Source organism: Chiloscyllium plagiosum, unplaced genomic scaffold (genome assembly GCF_037043375.1).
Source record: "Chiloscyllium plagiosum isolate Xiang-an unplaced genomic scaffold, Cpla_swu_hap1 HiC_scaffold_31, whole genome shotgun sequence".
Classification (NCBI taxonomy): domain Eukaryota; kingdom Metazoa; phylum Chordata; class Chondrichthyes; order Orectolobiformes; family Hemiscylliidae; genus Chiloscyllium; species Chiloscyllium plagiosum.
This window is the reverse complement of record NW_028270169.1, coordinates 18786187-18802939: the sequence shown is the minus strand read 5'-3', so window position 1 is coordinate 18802939 and position 16753 is coordinate 18786187. Positions and strand designations below refer to the sequence as shown.

The following is a 16753-nucleotide window of genomic DNA, read 5'->3' as shown; positions in this document are numbered from 1 at the left end:
TAAAGTAGAGATTGTAAGTACAAAAAGTATTCATATGTCAACTCTTTAAAATTATACCTTTGTATGGGATTGCATTTGTAAGTATGAGTGCTCATGAGTCGGATGTTTAAAGTTGTGGATCTCCTGTATTCCTCGTGCCTTACCTGCTCTATGTTATAGGTGCTACTTAGATACAAGTTGTGAAGCATCAGCTTGACTCCGAGTGAAAAGAAAACTCCTGCAGCCTTCAGCTTTCATTACCATTGTTTACTTTCAATGTTCACTTTACACATTAAGTATAAATATGATTTTTAAAAGACTGGATTTGCATTTTTACAAAAATAATACATCGAAACAAATCAATTCTAACGGCATTTTTTTCCTCTAGATAAAAAGGTCAGAATTCTTCTATGTCCTCGGCAGTAAAGAAATTGCCAAAACATTAACAGACAAAACTATACCAAAGACCGAACTGTCTCTGCTGCTGGGTCTCTGTGACCTGTTGCCTGCAATTGTACATAAAATGGCAAGTACCATTGAAAATCAGCTGGAACTGAGATTACTAAAAAGTTACACATCTTCATGATGAACAATTTTGTACATTACAAAATAAGAATTATTTTACTATAACTTTTGTTTGAAAAATTCAGTTTGACCGAGAATCTTCAGCAAAAATGTAAATTAATACTGTGTATCGGACACTAGAAAAGTTACAAAGCAGTAAAATACACCAATTGTAAGATAGAATCAATGTCTTCAATAATTATACATTTTTATCTAAAATTCTGGAAAGTTTCAATAACACTGTTTTGTCAAATGAATGTTCGGAGGGAGAGAACGGAAGGAGTGGTGGATCTGAGGGAGTTTGGGACAAAGGAAACAGAAGGGAGTAGAGAGGAAAAAAATGATTGTCGCGAGAGAACTAAAGAGAGAGAGAGAAAGTGAGACAGCAAGAAGGTTCAGAAGAGATTTACCAGGATGTTGCTGGGAATGGAGGGTTTGGGTTATATGGGTAGACTGGAAACTTTTTTTTGCTGGATCGTAGGAGGTTGGGGGGTGACCTTATAGGGGTTTATAAAATCATGAGGGGCATAGATAAGTGAATTGCAGGTGCCTTTTCCCGAAGGTGGGGATTTCAAGATTAAGGGGCATACTTTTAAGGAGAAAGATTTAAAAAAGACATGAGGGGCAACGTTTTATACAGATCACCCCTTAGCCTTTTCTAATCCAGAAAAACTAGCCTCTTTAGTGTTTTTTGGTAATTATTCGAACACAAGGGGTTTGTGTGTGGAATGAACTTTCAGAGGAAGTGGTGGATGCAGGTACAATTACAACTTTTAAAAGACATTTGGATAAGTACATGAATAAGAAAGGTTTGGTGGGATATGGGCCAAGCGCAGACAGATGGGACTAGTTTACTTTGGAATTATGGTTGGTCTGGACTGGTTGGACTGAATGTTTCCATGCTATATGACTCTATGAAGATGATAAGGACTGAGAATTAATGAGGGAAAACAAGAGGGAGAATTAAAGACCTTAAAAGGAGATGAAAAAAAAATGAAAGAAGGTGCCATTTTGTTGTTGTGAAATGTATCACATATATATTCAGGATCACAATGGGAAATATTTCATGATAAGAACTTTCAAACACTTATTGTAAACCTACTGTATTTCCTTACTTTGAAACAATATTCATAATTTTAGTCCCTCTTTTTCCTCAGCCTGTGATACAATTATTTAGTGAGGCAAGCATTTATATGGTCGACCTACAAATCTGGGAATGCAGGACTGTGGTCCTTCACTAAAAGAAAAATCTCATGTCGATAAGGTGAATTCGTATTCAGAGGTATCAGTTAGAGATGGTGTAAACAGAATCTAAAGGTGAATAAAAATGTTAATTTTTTAAAAGACCTGCACAGAATCAAACAGACTAAACATTTCTTGAGTTGTGCTTTTTTTTAACTAGAGAAAAAGGCAGGATATAAAATTGCAGATAACAGGAGAATAAATTAAAGCTTAGAAGATGTAAAATCAGTTAAGGAGTTCAGGGAGCGGCTTAAACAACAGATGTAATAACATGGCTAGTAGTGGCATGCAGTTCAATGTAATGAGCAGAGATACAAGATTATCAAGTTGTTCATTTACAGCTTGTTATGGAATCTTGCTGGGCACAAATTGGCTGCCGTGCCTGTCATCTACCAGGGGTTGCATATGTCCTAAGGCACAATAGGTGCTATTTGAATGCAAGTTTTTCATTCTTTCCACCAAAACGAAAGGATGCCCATGTTTGATTGGAAGAATATCAATATAATCTAACACATGATTCAGTGTAATGGCTTGCCAATGGGAACAGTTTCTGGACACCAGTTTAATGGAGAGCATATTTGATTTACAATTGAATTTCTTGTTGGAATATGTGCAGGTATCATTAGCCAAATGGCAAAACACCACCTCTGAACCAGGGCAAATGTATTAAACATGCAGTGACTTGATGATTCTTGTTTCATTCAACGTAGCACATCATCGCAAATCATTGCACAATGATCACCAGAGTTTTCAGTAGATTCACAGTTTGTCAAAGCAAGATTAATATAATGAGACTGTAAATACTGTGACAGTTTATAAAGTATGTAAAAGCTCTCTGAAATGCTGGATAGATAATTTATACAAAGTGGACAGTGACTGGACTAAAGCTGAAGATGTCAAAAAGAACCAAATCTGCCGACTTTTTATAAATCTCATTATAAAATCTCTATAACTAGTTATATTTAACTCAATCAGACATGGGGAAATCAGTCCCTCCAATGTGCACAAGGTAATCCTTGCTGTGACATCCATTAAATGACTATAGGAGCACTGAAATCTGTGACAAAATGGACATGATATATGATTCCAAAACCATAGTTAAACTGTGGAGAGTTAATGCAGCAAAAACATGATCTGAAGTATCCAATCAGAGTACTCCGAAGGACCTGATTATAATTATAATCACAGAAGACATTCCTCAGAATATACAAGTAAAAAATACCAGTGATGAGAACAGAAACTGATAAATACATATTCCCTTGAGGGAGTATCACTTCCAGAGAGAGACATTGGAAAATTGAGGATATGCTCCCCATGGTTCTCTGTCCATTATTAAGGATTTTTGCAATTTCCCGATAAGGGCTGGTGGTGGGTGATGCTGGAAGTCCATGATTGACAAAGCAGCCCTCTTCTGTCATCTTAAAGCAATGGCCCTGTCACTGTGGTATAAATAATAATCTGGAAATCAGCAATATCTTTATCTGTCAGCTCACTTCATTCGAAGAGGATTCCTTGGAATATTCAGCCCTCATGCCATCGTTATTTTCCTACACAATTAAACCTGGGAAATGGCCAGTATAACAACGTGAAGGTAAAATAAAACCTTTCTGCTTTGCTGGCCTCTGCAGCAGAGTGTGTTAGTTTGTCACACAAAGTGCAATATTTACTGCCAAGGTGAAATCAGGGGAAACCAGCAATAACAGGCAAAATCCGATACTTATGATATGAAGGCACATTAAAATTGTGTAGCAGCTCTCAGTAAGTGATGAAGAACAATGATTTGGCAAGTTTGCTTTAATTTATTTAGGCTGCAGATCTTTGAGCTTCACTTGAGCTCTGCTCTGATTTCGTTGGCCTATTGCTGGAATTTGTAAGTATACTGCACCCTCCTTTTTCTATTTCAAGGTACCTCTAAGCCCCTCTGACCTTACTACTCACAGCTAACACAAACAGAACCATCAGACTGGAGGATATGGTCTATTTCAATCTCATGCTGAAAGGAGGGAATGTTGTCACTGAGATAAACTTGTTCTCATTAAGGCACTTAACACTTGTTTGACTTTTAGATCAAACATAGTCCAGCACTTCATCATCCCAAGTTGTTCTATTAACAAAAACCAAAAGAATTGCAGATGCTGGAAATCAGAAACAAGAACAGAAATTGCTGGAAAAGCTCAACAGGTCTGGCAGCACCTGTGGAGATTAATCAGAGTTATGTTTCGGATCGAGTGACCCTGCCTCAGTTCTGGACCTGAAACGTTAACGCTGATTTCTCTCCACAGTTCTCTCCACTTCCTCAGTTCTGACGAATGGTTACTGGACCTGAGACATTAACTCTTGATTTCTCTCCACAGGTGTTACCAGACCTGCTGAGCATTCCCAGCAATTTCTGTTTGTGTTCTATTAATATTTATTTCTTTTTAATGAGTGGCAGAATGTGAAAATGTATCATTTCAATGTTCCCAGAAGCAGAAGAGCAGACCATTGGGAGTGACTCTCAGAAGAACTGTGGAGGCCAGATCATTCAAGCCACAGTTTATTTTCCCCAAATGTCTTCAGTGATTTCTCCCCATCATGTCAATGATTTGTTGATGCTGATCAGTGCATATTCTTTGGGTGCATGGTCAGTGGGCATGAGGAATGTTCCAGGCTTTTAATGATCTGTTAGCCAATGGGCAGCCTTTAACGACTGGCTTCAACTTGAGGGATACAACAAAGCAGGCAAGTCAGAACATGTTTGTATTTTGTTCTTTTAAGATTTAGCATCATAGTACAACAATTTGCAACCTCTCTAACCATTGGTTATTCCCACCTAGATGAGGCCGAATATTTGAGTGACTGATTTTTTTAAGGCTTTGAAATCAGGATCTCCTGATCAGGAAGGTCTACTACTTGAGAGCTGTAACATTTTTTGGAAACAATCATTTCTAATAGCTTGCTTCTCCAACTTGCTGATGAGGCCTGTACGTTACTTCAGTGCAATCCTGTTCAGCTGCCAGGTGAAGGTGGAATGTGACCTTCTGATTTGACACACAGGTTGTTCCAGACAATTGGAAGTGCTACTGTCCTTTGGTATAACGGGTTACATCAGCTTTCCCAGTCAACAGCAAGGGATCTTACTCCTTGTAGTCCCATTATCTGGGGATTTGAAAAGAAAAAGCTGGTAGAATGTTTTGAGCATCGTAGAGATCTGTGAAGCTGGTTTGTATCTTTATGCACTTCTCTTCTGTTTTGGCAGGACGGAGGCATAGGTTCGAAAGGGTTTGTTGGCTGACTCTCCACCTGTGCGGACCAGACCGTCAACTCTCCTTCCATGGTCATCAAGACCTGCAGTGAGACTTGAACTTGGAGCTTCTGAATTAGATGCAGTGGTACCACCTACTGTGCCACAGGAGCTCTACAAAAATTTGAGATTCATTTTCAGAGAAAGGTTGAAGTCTACTGTTATTCTTTAGGTGCATGAGAAGATTGATGGTTGGGAATAATTGTTTTGTACAGAGTTCAAGAGGGTCCTAAATACGACTAGAGAAAATCAGAATCAAAAATGTTAATTTGAACCAAAAATCCCAACTTGGACCGACTCCAAATTCCAACACTTGCGTTTCTGTTACAATTGCACGACAACAGGTACGTTCAAAGATTCAGTGGTGCATTCACTGGACATGGCTTCCTGCAAATGATCCAATCTGAGTTGGGAAAATTCAAAACGAGTTGAATAAATCTGGATGCATTTCTGATTGTTGGTCTTTCCCCATTTTACGGGGGCAAAATTCATGGTAAAACATACTTCATGAAGAGCAAACAAGCAAAATAGTCTACCAGCTGGGTTACTTTTGTATTCAACTGCCTGTTGGCCAATGTTGTGACTAAAAATGAGTTTAAAACCTGTTCGCTGCATCACAAGCAGACCTAATGTCATCATGGAAAGGAAATGGTTGACAGCATTATTAGACAGCATTATTAGACAGCATTATTATTTCCTGAAGAAGGGCTTATGTCTGAAACGTCGATTCTCCTGCTCCTTGGATGCTGCCTGACCTGCTGCGCTTTTCCAGCAACACATTTTTCAGCGTTATTAAACTTTAAAGTACATAGGAATGGGACAAATATTTGACTGCATTCATCACCAAATCTACCAGTCATGAGTGAATATGAAACCAGTGCAGGAAGTACTGGATACCATATATTGAATGGGCTGGTTTCCAGCTAACTAATCCATAACCTTCCACCAGACACCTTAATTATTTCCACCCTTTTCTTCCAGAAATATCAATATTTAACAGTAGCCCCAAATTGGTGGATGTAATCTGGAATGATCAAGACTACAAAGCTTTGGAATGTTGATCGAATCTCCACAATAATTGCTTTTATTGCAAATCCCCATGTCATTACCTTTTTAGCAAAGGTGTGCCCCTTTTCAACATATGAAGTTCGCGTTGACTGAATTCAATCTGTTTCTCCTGTAAAATCACTTCCGTCATTATGGGGCAGTGGTGTGCTCCAAGGAATACCAACCAGATTTTGTTCCAGCTTCAAAGGGGGATATTCACTTTAAAATCTTTCAAAATCCCTGGATACCAACTGGGGTAACTCTGTTTCCTTCCTCGTGTTTGTTCAGCACCTAGTTCCCATTTGGCAATTTCACTTGCAGACTATGCATTCATTGGAGATGTTGCTCATCCCAGGAATTGCACTTAATCAGGTCAATCAAGATTTTTATTTTCATTTTCTAGGCTGTCCCTTCTTTAGAATTTAACTATAATCTGCCTTCATTTAACATTCACAGTTCAAATTTGGTTAAATTGTACAAAGTGTTTTTGCTTCAAACTTCCAGTAACAGATAAAAAGGAGATTTGCTTTGGTTGTAAATTTTCTGGAAACAAATAGAATTTGCTGCTCAAGTGAGTTCCTAAAACAAACCCCAATTCTTTAAAATTCTTTTGCTATTTTTGTTCTCGTGTGAGGCCTGTGCAAGCCAGAGCACAATCTGAGACAAGACATGTGTGGTGAATAGGAAAATACTGTTCCAGCAGGAATTTCAAGGTAAAGTTTGGGCCAGGTTTTCCCTTTTGCAATGTGTTCTCTGTCAGTCTGCTAAAGAATTTAGCTGCAGAGGAGGCCAGCCTCGGACAGCTCCATAGAATTGTTCTGTGTACTGGCTGGCTCAGCGAGGTTTTCTATGGAAACCTCTGGATACCAGAAAGGTGGTTTTTGGCAGCCATTTTGTTTTCCTTCTTAATGCTGTTATCCTGGGATTAGAAGAGAGGAGATGAATGGAGCATCACCAGGCTTGAAGAGGACACTAAGGAAATAAACAAAAAAGAAGAATAAGCAGCTGCTGTTAATGCAAATATTAAGAGTTGCCCCATTAACTCTGAGGCAAATATTCCAGGGCTTGAAGCCCAAAATAAATAGGATCAGAAGTAGGCCCCTTTAGCCTGCTCTGTCATTCAATAGGATCATGGCTGATTCAACATTCCTTGCGTCTACTTTCCAAGTTTATAATCCTCGATTCCCCATCTGATCAAGAATTTCAGCTTTAAACATACACAAGGATTCTGCCCCCACAGCTCTCTGTGGCAAGGAGTGCCAAAGACTTACATCCCTCTAAGGGAATAAATTCCCCCTTATCTCAGTCTTAAATTAGCACCCCTTTATTCTGAGACTATCCTCTCTGGTCCTAGACTCTTCCATGAGGGGAAACATCCTCTCAGCATTTACCCTGTCAAGCTCCTTAAGAATCCTGCATGTCTCAATGAGATCACCTCTCATTCTTCTAACCTCCAGTGAGTAAAGTCCCAACCTGTTTAGTTTACACCCTCAGCTTGAATAGAACATTGGTAAGATTGTAAATTTCGAGCCTCAGATTGCCCATCCTGAAACAGCATCTTTTACCTCCAACTTCAATATACTTGTGAAAATTTCCACTGGATGGTAGTTCCAACAAAATGGTAAACAGAAGTAACTGAAATCTCTCTTTACGGTGTTGAGATTAGTTTAGATTCCCCACAGTTTGGAAACAGGCCCTTTGGTCCAACAAGTCTACACCGGCCCTCCGAGGAGTAACCCACCCAGTCCCATTCCCCTCTGACTAATGCACTACAGGCAATTTAGCATGGCCAATTCACCTAACCTGCACATCTTTGGACTGTGGGAGGAAACCAGAGCACCCGGAGGAAACCCATGCAAACACAGGGAGAATGTGCAAACTCCACGCAGATAGTCGCCTGAGGCTGGAATCAAACCTGGGACCCTGGTGCTGTGAGTTAGCAGTGCTAACCACTGAGCCGGTACACACAGTGACCAGAAAAAAAGAATTTCCTCACTCCATGCCCTTCCACCATATTAATTCTGTCTTCTGATATAAAAACAAAATGACAATCTTACAACTCCTTCTTTCTACATTGCTGATGAAGCTTTTTATCTTACTCTGATCAAGGCAAATACAAGAATTCTAAATTTCAAATCATAATAATAATTTATAGTAGATAATTAAAGGGTGCTGTCTGGTTAGCCAGTCAATTCTGATTGGCTAAGGCATTGCCATGGAGAAAGCAATGAGAAATCACAGGCTCCTTAAACCCCCTGGTACTTCTAAAAAAGGCACAAGGTTTGACAATGTTGCCTTTGTTTGCAGAGATTGGATCCCTGCATACGAATATGCGCTATCTCTAGTAAGTATAAATGAGCTGTGTTACAGGCTTGATTGATTCCTTTATGGTTTGTTAATGTAACCATAAGCACATTCAAGATTGTTCAGCAAGTGTTGCCCAATCATGGAAGCACATCTAACTATAGGCACATTGTTTTGGGATTTGCAAGTGTAAGTTGGTTGAATATGGTCAGTTCTTTGCTGTGATGAACAACCAAAAGAATACGCTAACTAATTTGATCAGCCAGGCATTGAGATGTGCAGCCTATGTACCTGCATTGCATTGGCACTGAAATTCCTGTTTCATAACACTGGTCAGTTGTGTGGTAGGCAGAATATCTTTCTGGACTGCGCAACAAAATCCTCTTAATGGAAAATACCATTGTTCTTAACATGCAGAGCACAGAACATAGTCAAGCAACCTGAATTTCAAAACCTGGAGGTTACAGGCCTTTCTATGTGGATTTTGTGATCATTGGCACCCAAATGTTTATATTTACAATCAAAGAGTCATAGAGATGTATAGCATGGAAACAGACCCTATGGTCCAACTTGTCTATGCCAACCAGATATCCTAAATAAATCTAGTTCCATTTGCTAGCATTTGTCCCACAGCCCCTCAAAACCCTTCCTATTCATATCCCCATCCAGATACCCTTTAAATGCTGTAATTGTACCAGCCTCCACCACTTCCTCTGGCAGCTCATTCCATACACACACCATCTTCTGCATGAAAAATTAGCCCCTTTGGTCCCTTTGGTCCCTTTTAAATCTCTCCTCTCTTACCTTAAACCTATGCCCTCTAGTTTTGAACTTTCATTTAACAAAATATTGTTTAAGGAGTGTGCAATGTAAAGGCACATCTTGTCTTAGCATAGATCTGGGCAAGTATCCAGCTGAAAAACTCTACAGTTTGTACCAACACAAAGCGTCACTATGATACAAACTGTGTTGCACAACTGGCCTCTTGTTTCACTTCAAGAATACAGTTTACAACAGCAAAGATAGCCATTCAACTCACTACATCTGTACTGGTGTTAGTTGTTCAATTGTTGGAACTATTTACAATAACCCCATGTCCCTATTCATTGCACGTATTCCATGATATTCTTCCTTCTCAAATGTTAAACCATGTTACATTCCCCACCCCAAATTGTAAAATATTTAATGTTCTAATAGCCAATGTGGAAAAGTGTCTTTGGATGTCCCACCTTGGTTCTTCTGGTAATAATCCTGAGTTTATTTCCTTTAGTTACCGATTCACCAACCAGTGGAGATAATCTGTCACTGTTTGCCCTTTCAATACCTATTCGTCATTTTGGGGAAAAAAAAATCAGAAAACCAATTTTAAAACAGTCAATAATTTTTTGCCAATATAGTGAAACCTTCCAGAACCCACTATAAATAATAAAATGTGCTGATGTGGCCAACACTAACATCTGTGTTATCAGGAAAAGGCAGAGGTGAGCTCTAGAGAACTCACTGCAGAATACTAAGTCTCCAAATAAAGCCCGTAAAAGGAAATATACCTTCTCTTTGTTTTTAATTCCTCTCTTCCCTAAAATGTCATTCAATATGTAATTCTGTCGCTCTGCTATAAGAATTTCATGTGCTTGCTGACACCCTCCTTAAACAATTCTTTTATGTACAACAAATTGCTGCAAGGTATTCTATAAAAAGATACGATGCGATTGATCTTATTTCATGGGGAGAATAATGCCAAAGATAGCTTTTGTGACCGGCCTAATTTATTGGAAGTGTAAACATAATAATACATAGATAAGAAGACGCCAGGAGATGTCATTAAGACCAGACCCCTGTGAATCAGGCACTGGCAATACAAACATGACTTATCCCTTAAAGTGGGTGCAATGGTTCCCAAACTAACAAAGCCATGGGAATGTTCTAGCAGTTGTCTTACTTGGGCAAATTTGTCCACTCTGTTAATATACAATTAGAGACTTTAGAGGAATACATATATCACCATTCATTTTTATATATGCATACAGTAACACTAAGGTGATTTATACTGAATGCTCATACAATAAAGAAGCAAAGATTAGCAGGATTGACTATTTATTTACATTTGTAAATTCAGTGTTGTGGCACTCCCAGTATTGACCTATGCACAGGGCAGAGATTGAGCGAGAATATGTACTCTTAATTCCAATCTGTACTCCTTCTAAATGACCATTCTCACTGAGGGATAGCAGCGCCAAATTTAATTTTGTTCCCATCTGTACATTTACCCAATAGAACAGGGATATGTGAGAGTTCAGAGTTCATCAATCCTTGTATGAGTGACTTCCAAAATCATAAGGGATTGTGTGACAGCTACCTTTATCCTTCTTGGACCAGTTGCCGTGTTGGACTCTCCTTCCCAACCTCTCCCCTTGCCTGAGGTGTGGTGACCATTAGGTTAAACTACCACCAATTGTCTCAGTCTCTAATGAAAGAGCAGCCCTCTGGTCTGGAAGGACCATGGTAGCTTTACCTTTACAGTTATCCCTGGCAGTAGTGGCATTCAAATTTTATTAAAAATTTGGAATGCTGGTCTCAAGGTCGTGATCATGACAACTATCCTCAACTGTTGTAAAGACTCATCTGATTCACTATTGTCTGTTAGGGAAGGAAATCTACCAGCCTTATGTAGTCTGGCCTACACAGATCTCCAGATCCTTTGGTAGCTTCTTAAGTGCCCTTAGAAACGGCCTGGCAAGCCACTCAGTTCAAGAGCTATTAGTGATGGACAGCAAACCCTGACTTTTCTAAGTGATGCCCATGCCTCATGAAAGAATTAAAAAAGAGTACACACTTAGCAAATGTATGTCATTCCTCAACAATCTGCATTCCTTCCTGCTTCACCAATGCTCTTCCCCATGTTGTATATATAATATGCTCCTTCTCCAATTATTTTCTTCACTCTGTCATGGGCTTTCCTTCTATATTATATCCATTTATTGTCATTTTTCTGTTATATGAATGTTGTTTTGCCTCAAATATTTCCTATAGATTCTCCATAGAAAAGTCTGATCTTATGTATGCATGCTTGTGTTTGGTTCTGAAATAGATCGAAAACATGCTATTCCTTTATACTGACAATTTATGCAAGCCACGTGATTTCTGAAATATATTGGGCCTGCTATTTCTCTGTAATATACCCAGGGTGTGCTCTTGTCACTCTAGCAGTACTGTTTGCTGTTTCTCAGTAACATGCTTGGAAATTACGACTCACATCACAATAGTAAGTCACAGGGCACGATGCAATGATGGAATCACATGACCCAAAGTCATATCAGTTTGAGTCACACACTGCAGGCACCTGCCATTCATGTAAAACAGAGGGGAAGCTGGTAATCATCTTCTAACATCTCTGAGGACAGATATAGGGAGCTGATGGGGTAGTGGTAATATCAGTAGACAAATAACACAGAACTGGGTGGCACGGTGGCACAGTGGTTAGCACTGGTGCCTCACAGCACCAGAGACCTGGGTTCAATTCCCACCTCAGGCGACTGACTGTGTGGAGTTTGCACTGGGTGGACTCTCCCTCTTTATGGGCATTTAAACAGGCATTGGATAGGCATATGGAGGATAGTGGGCTAGTGTAGGTTAGATGGGCTTGGATCGGCGCAACATCGAGGGCCAAAGGGCCTGTACTGCGCTGTATTTTTCTATGTTCTATGTTTTATGCACATTCCCCCCGTGTCTGCGTGGGTTTCCTCCGGGTGCTCTGGTTTCCTCCCACTCACACAAAAATGTATAGGTTAGGTGAATTGGCCAAGCTAAATTGCCCTTAGTGTTAGGTGCAGGGGTAAATGTAGGGGATTGGGTCTGGGTGGGTTGCGCTTTGGTGGGTCGGTGTGGACTTGTTGGGCCGAAGGGCCTGTTTCCACACTGTAAATAATCTAATCTAATAAACTGCATTAATATGGCTACTGTCCTGGGGACTACAGTAAAACTTGAAGCCAATAAAACTGTGGAATTAAACGCTTGCCTAATGAGGGTGACTCTGCAAACATTTTTGTGAAAAGAACAATCTGGTTCACTAGTATCCTTTTCAATTTCCTTTCTTCAGGAAAGACACAATTAGCAGCTAATTATTTTGGTCCCTATTTCTTCTGCTGATCTTCACTGCTGTTAGATTTTAACAAGTGCCAAATTTTCATTAAGCAGGGCTCAGAAAAGATTTACAAGGATGTTGCCAGGGTTGGAGGATTTGAGCAATAGGGAGAGGTTAAATAGGCTGGGGCTGTTTTCCCTGGAGTGTTGGAACCTGAGGGGTGACCTTATAGAGGTTTATAAAATCATGAGGAGCTTGTATGGGGTAAATAGACAAAGTCTTTTCCCTGAGGATGGGGAGTCCAGAACTAGAGGGCATAGGTTTAGATTGAGGGGGGGGAAAGATATAAAAGAGACCTAAAGGGCAGCTTTTTCACACAGAGGGTGGTGCATGTATGGAATGAGCTGCCAGAGGATGTGGTGGAGGCTGGTACAATTGCGACATTTAAAAGGCATCTGAATGGGTATATGAATAGGAAGGGTTTGGAGGGATATGGGCCTGGTGCTGGCAGGTGGGACTAGATTGGGTTGGGATATCTGGATGGCATAGACGGATTGGACTGAAGGATCTGCTTCCATTCTGTGCATCTCTATGACTCTAAATGGTTAAAAAGTGTAATTTCAGAATATCCCCTAAAAATCTGAAATGTGCAGAAGAAATGACAAAAATCAGGCTTTGTGTGAGGAATTTTGTCTTGATTTAAATTCAGGGACCATTATGGTCTTTGCCCCCAGGTAATACTCATTCTCTGGGTTCAAAGGTCAGGGAAGAGGTGGGGGCGGAGATACTGGATCTTCGCATCACTTCATGTACTGTCCCTAAATTTCAATTTCCTGCAATTGACTGTCTTTGTTAAGGAATGAGGAGAACGATGTGATCACCAGCCATTTTCTCAAAAAATCCCCATCAGGTACTTAATAAAGCTAACCTTCGAAATGGGTAGAGTGGTGCTGGAAAAGCACAGCAGGTTAAGCAGCATTCGAGGAGCAGGAAAATCGATGTTTCGGGCAAAAGCCCTTTATCAGGAATCTTCGATATGCACACCGTCATCCCTCACACAGAGGGTCTGGCAGTGAGTTAATACGGTGCTCAAAAGGTGCCTGGTTTTGAGTTCACATTTACCATGACTTACTGATCAGATCTTTGTGGCTACCTATACCCAGGAACTCAGATATGGGCCTTTCAAACCAAGAGCTGTGTCATAGAATGCTAGAGTCACACAACATGGAAACAGACCCTTCGGTCCAACCAGTCCATGCCGACCATAATCCCAAACTAAACTAGTCCCACCTGCCTGTGCTTGGCCCATATCCCTCCAAACATTTCTTATTCATGAACATGCCTTTTAAATGTTGTAACTGTACCTGCATCCAACACCTCCTCTGGAAGTTCATTCCACACACAAACCACTCTCTGTGTAAAATAGTGGCCCGCATGTCTTTTTTAATTCTTTCTCCTCGCACCTTAAAAATATGCCCTCTAGTCTTCCCCACCCTAGGGAAAAGAGACTTGCCATTCACCTTATCTGAAAGTCTCATTATTTTATAAACCTCAACGAGGTCATCTCTCAATCTCCTACGCTCCAGTGAAACAGGTCCCAGCCTATCCAGCTTCTCCTTCTAACTCAAACCCTCCATTCCTGGCAACATCCTGGAAAATCTTTCCTGAGCCCACTTCAGCTTAATAATATCCTTCCTATAACTGGACACAGTACTGCAGAAGAGGTCTCAGTAATGTCCTGTACAACCACAACACCATGTTCTGCTCTAATTATAAGGATGGATATTGCAGACTGGGCCCCTTACAAAAATAAGCATGTTAAAGACTTCATTGAGGAATTTTGGGTGTACAGGAGTGTGGGTGTATGCTGTTCAGTGCTAGTTTTAAAAGACAAAGACTTTGAAATGACTCATACTCATAGGAAATTCAAAGACTGTACATGAAGTGATGTGGAAACCCAGCAAAATGGATCTCCACCCCCTCTTCCCTGACCTTTGCACCCTGTGAATGAGTGTTGCCTGGGGGCAAAGGTCATGGTGGTTCCTGAATCTAAATCAAGAAGAAATTTCCTCACACAAAGCCAGTTTTCTCATTTCTTCTGCACATGTCGGACTTGTAGAGATTGGAGCTGAAATTCTGAAATTACACATTTTAACTGCACCTTAATAAAGATTTGGCACTTGCTAAAATCTAACAGCAGTGAGAACCAACAGACAAAATAGGGATCAAATTATTAGCTGCAAACTGAGGAACAAGCAATCTCTCCTCTTTCTTCCCGGAATGAAGGATATTAGATTAGATTACTTACAGTATGGAAACAGGCCCTTTGGCCCAACAAGTCCACACCGACCCGCCAAACCGCACCCAACCAGACCCATTCCCCTACATTTACCCCTGCATCTAACACTACGGGCAATTTAGCATGGTCAATTCACCTAACCCTGCACATTTTTGGACTGTGGGAGGAAACCGGAGCACCCGGAGGAAACCCACGCAGACACTGGGAGAATGTGCAAACTCCACACAGTCAGTCGCCTGCGGCGGGAATTGAACTCGGGTCTCTGGTACTGTGAGGCACCAGTGCTAACCACTGTGCCACTGTGCCGTCCACAAATATTAAAAAGGACAATAGTGAACCAGGTTGTGTTTTTTTTTTACACAAAAGGGTTTCACAGTCACCCTGTTCGGCTATCATTTAATTCCATAGTTTTATTGAATTCAGAAATTTAAATGGTAGGATTCAAATGACTCAGGGTAGGAAAACTCAAAGCTAGAGGGTATGGGTTTAAGTTGAGAGGGGAAAGATTTATAAGGGACCTGAGAGGCAACATTTTCACACAGGCAGTGGTTCATGTGTGGAATGAACTGGCAGAGAGTGGTAGATGCAGGTACAATTACAACATTTATAAGATATTTGGACAGGCACAGGGGAAGGAATGGTTTAGAGATGGTTTGTTGGTGGGGGGGGGGGGGGGGGGGTGTGGTGTTGGAGGACATCCTTCTGAAATCAGAGTATTAATGGTTGAAGTAAGAGACAAGATATGTGTAATACTGAACCCCACAGAGTCACCAAGCAAATGGCCACAAATGGCCACACTTGTAGCTGGAGACTAAAGATTCCTCAATCAATATGTACAAATAAAGGTTTAATTCAATGTAAATACACTGTTCTTCTAGTTTTCTTGCCTTAATATTGGTAATGATTTGTTGCAGTGGTTGTAAATAATCCTTGCTGCATAATCGTCAGGCTGTCCATGTGTTTAACTCTCATGTTAGAAACCTGTTTTACATTGTGTTCAACTTTCTTTTCCAGTGGATTAAATATAACTTGTTTGAAAAGCTTTTACAGTAGCAATATAGGCCATAAATAACATGGAGGCAGTGGTGATGTACTGGTAATGTAGCTGGGCTTACAATCACAGTACCAAGCTAATGCCCTGGGGGCATGAGTTCAAATTGCACCATGGAAGCTGGTGGAATTCAATGGATAAATCTGGAATGATGCCCCTTGGACTGTAATGGTTCACAAAGTGGTTCGCTTTACCACAGAGCGCTTCAGAGAACATCTCCGGGACACCCGCACCAATCAACCCCACCGCCCTGTGGCCGAACATTTCAACTCCCCCTCCCACACTGCCGAGGACATGCAGGTCCTGGGCCTCCTCCACCGCCACTCCCTCATCACTCAACGCCTGGAGGAAGAATGCCTCATCTTCCCCTCGGAGCACTTCAATCCCAGGGCATCAATGTGGACTTCACCAGTTTCCTCATTTCCCCGTCCCTCACCTTATCCCAGCTCAGCACCATCCTCATGACCTGTCCTATCTGTCAATCTTCCTTCCCACCTATCCGCTCCACCCTCCTCTCCAACCTATCACCATTAACCCCACCTCCATCCACCTATTGTACTCTCAGCTACCTTCCCCCCAGCCCCATCCCTCTCCCACTTATCTCTACACCCCTGAAGCTCCCAGTCTCATTCCTGACAAAAGGCTTTTGCCAAAACACGATTTTTCCTGCTCCTTGGATGCTGCCTGACCTGCTGTGCTTTTCCAGCACCAATCTAATCGTGGTTGAGAAAGGCACAGCCAAGGTCACCCACCTTTCAAGGGCAATGAGAGATGGAGTATAAATGCTGGCCCACATCCCAAGAAAGAAAGTAGATTTTGTTTAATTACATGTTGTCACAGACACTAAAGATTTCTATTGCAAAAGAAAAACTTTACACCTCTTCTTTGTAAGCTGTTTTTATG

The 16753-nt window shown here is 40.9% G+C and overlaps 1 protein-coding gene across 7 annotated transcripts in view; it reads right to left on the bottom strand.

Annotated features, from left to right (window-relative positions):
* Window positions 1-231: 231 nt before the first annotated feature.
* hnf1ba (HNF1 homeobox Ba) overlaps window positions 232-16753 on the bottom strand; it is a 103572-nt gene continuing 87050 nt past the window's right edge. For 6 of the 7 annotated variants that reach the window (XM_043718363.2, XM_043718360.2, XM_043718361.2 and 3 more), the window contains 2 exons: window positions 9649-9743; window positions 232-7087 (listed from right to left, as the gene is read on the bottom strand). In XM_043718363.2, coding sequence (XP_043574298.1) covers window positions 9690-9743 — 54 coding nt within the window. In that variant the 3' untranslated portion in view covers window positions 232-7087; window positions 9649-9689. The remainder of the gene's footprint in view (window positions 7088-9648; window positions 9744-16753) is intronic. The other variant, XM_043718362.2, reaches the window with a different exon arrangement.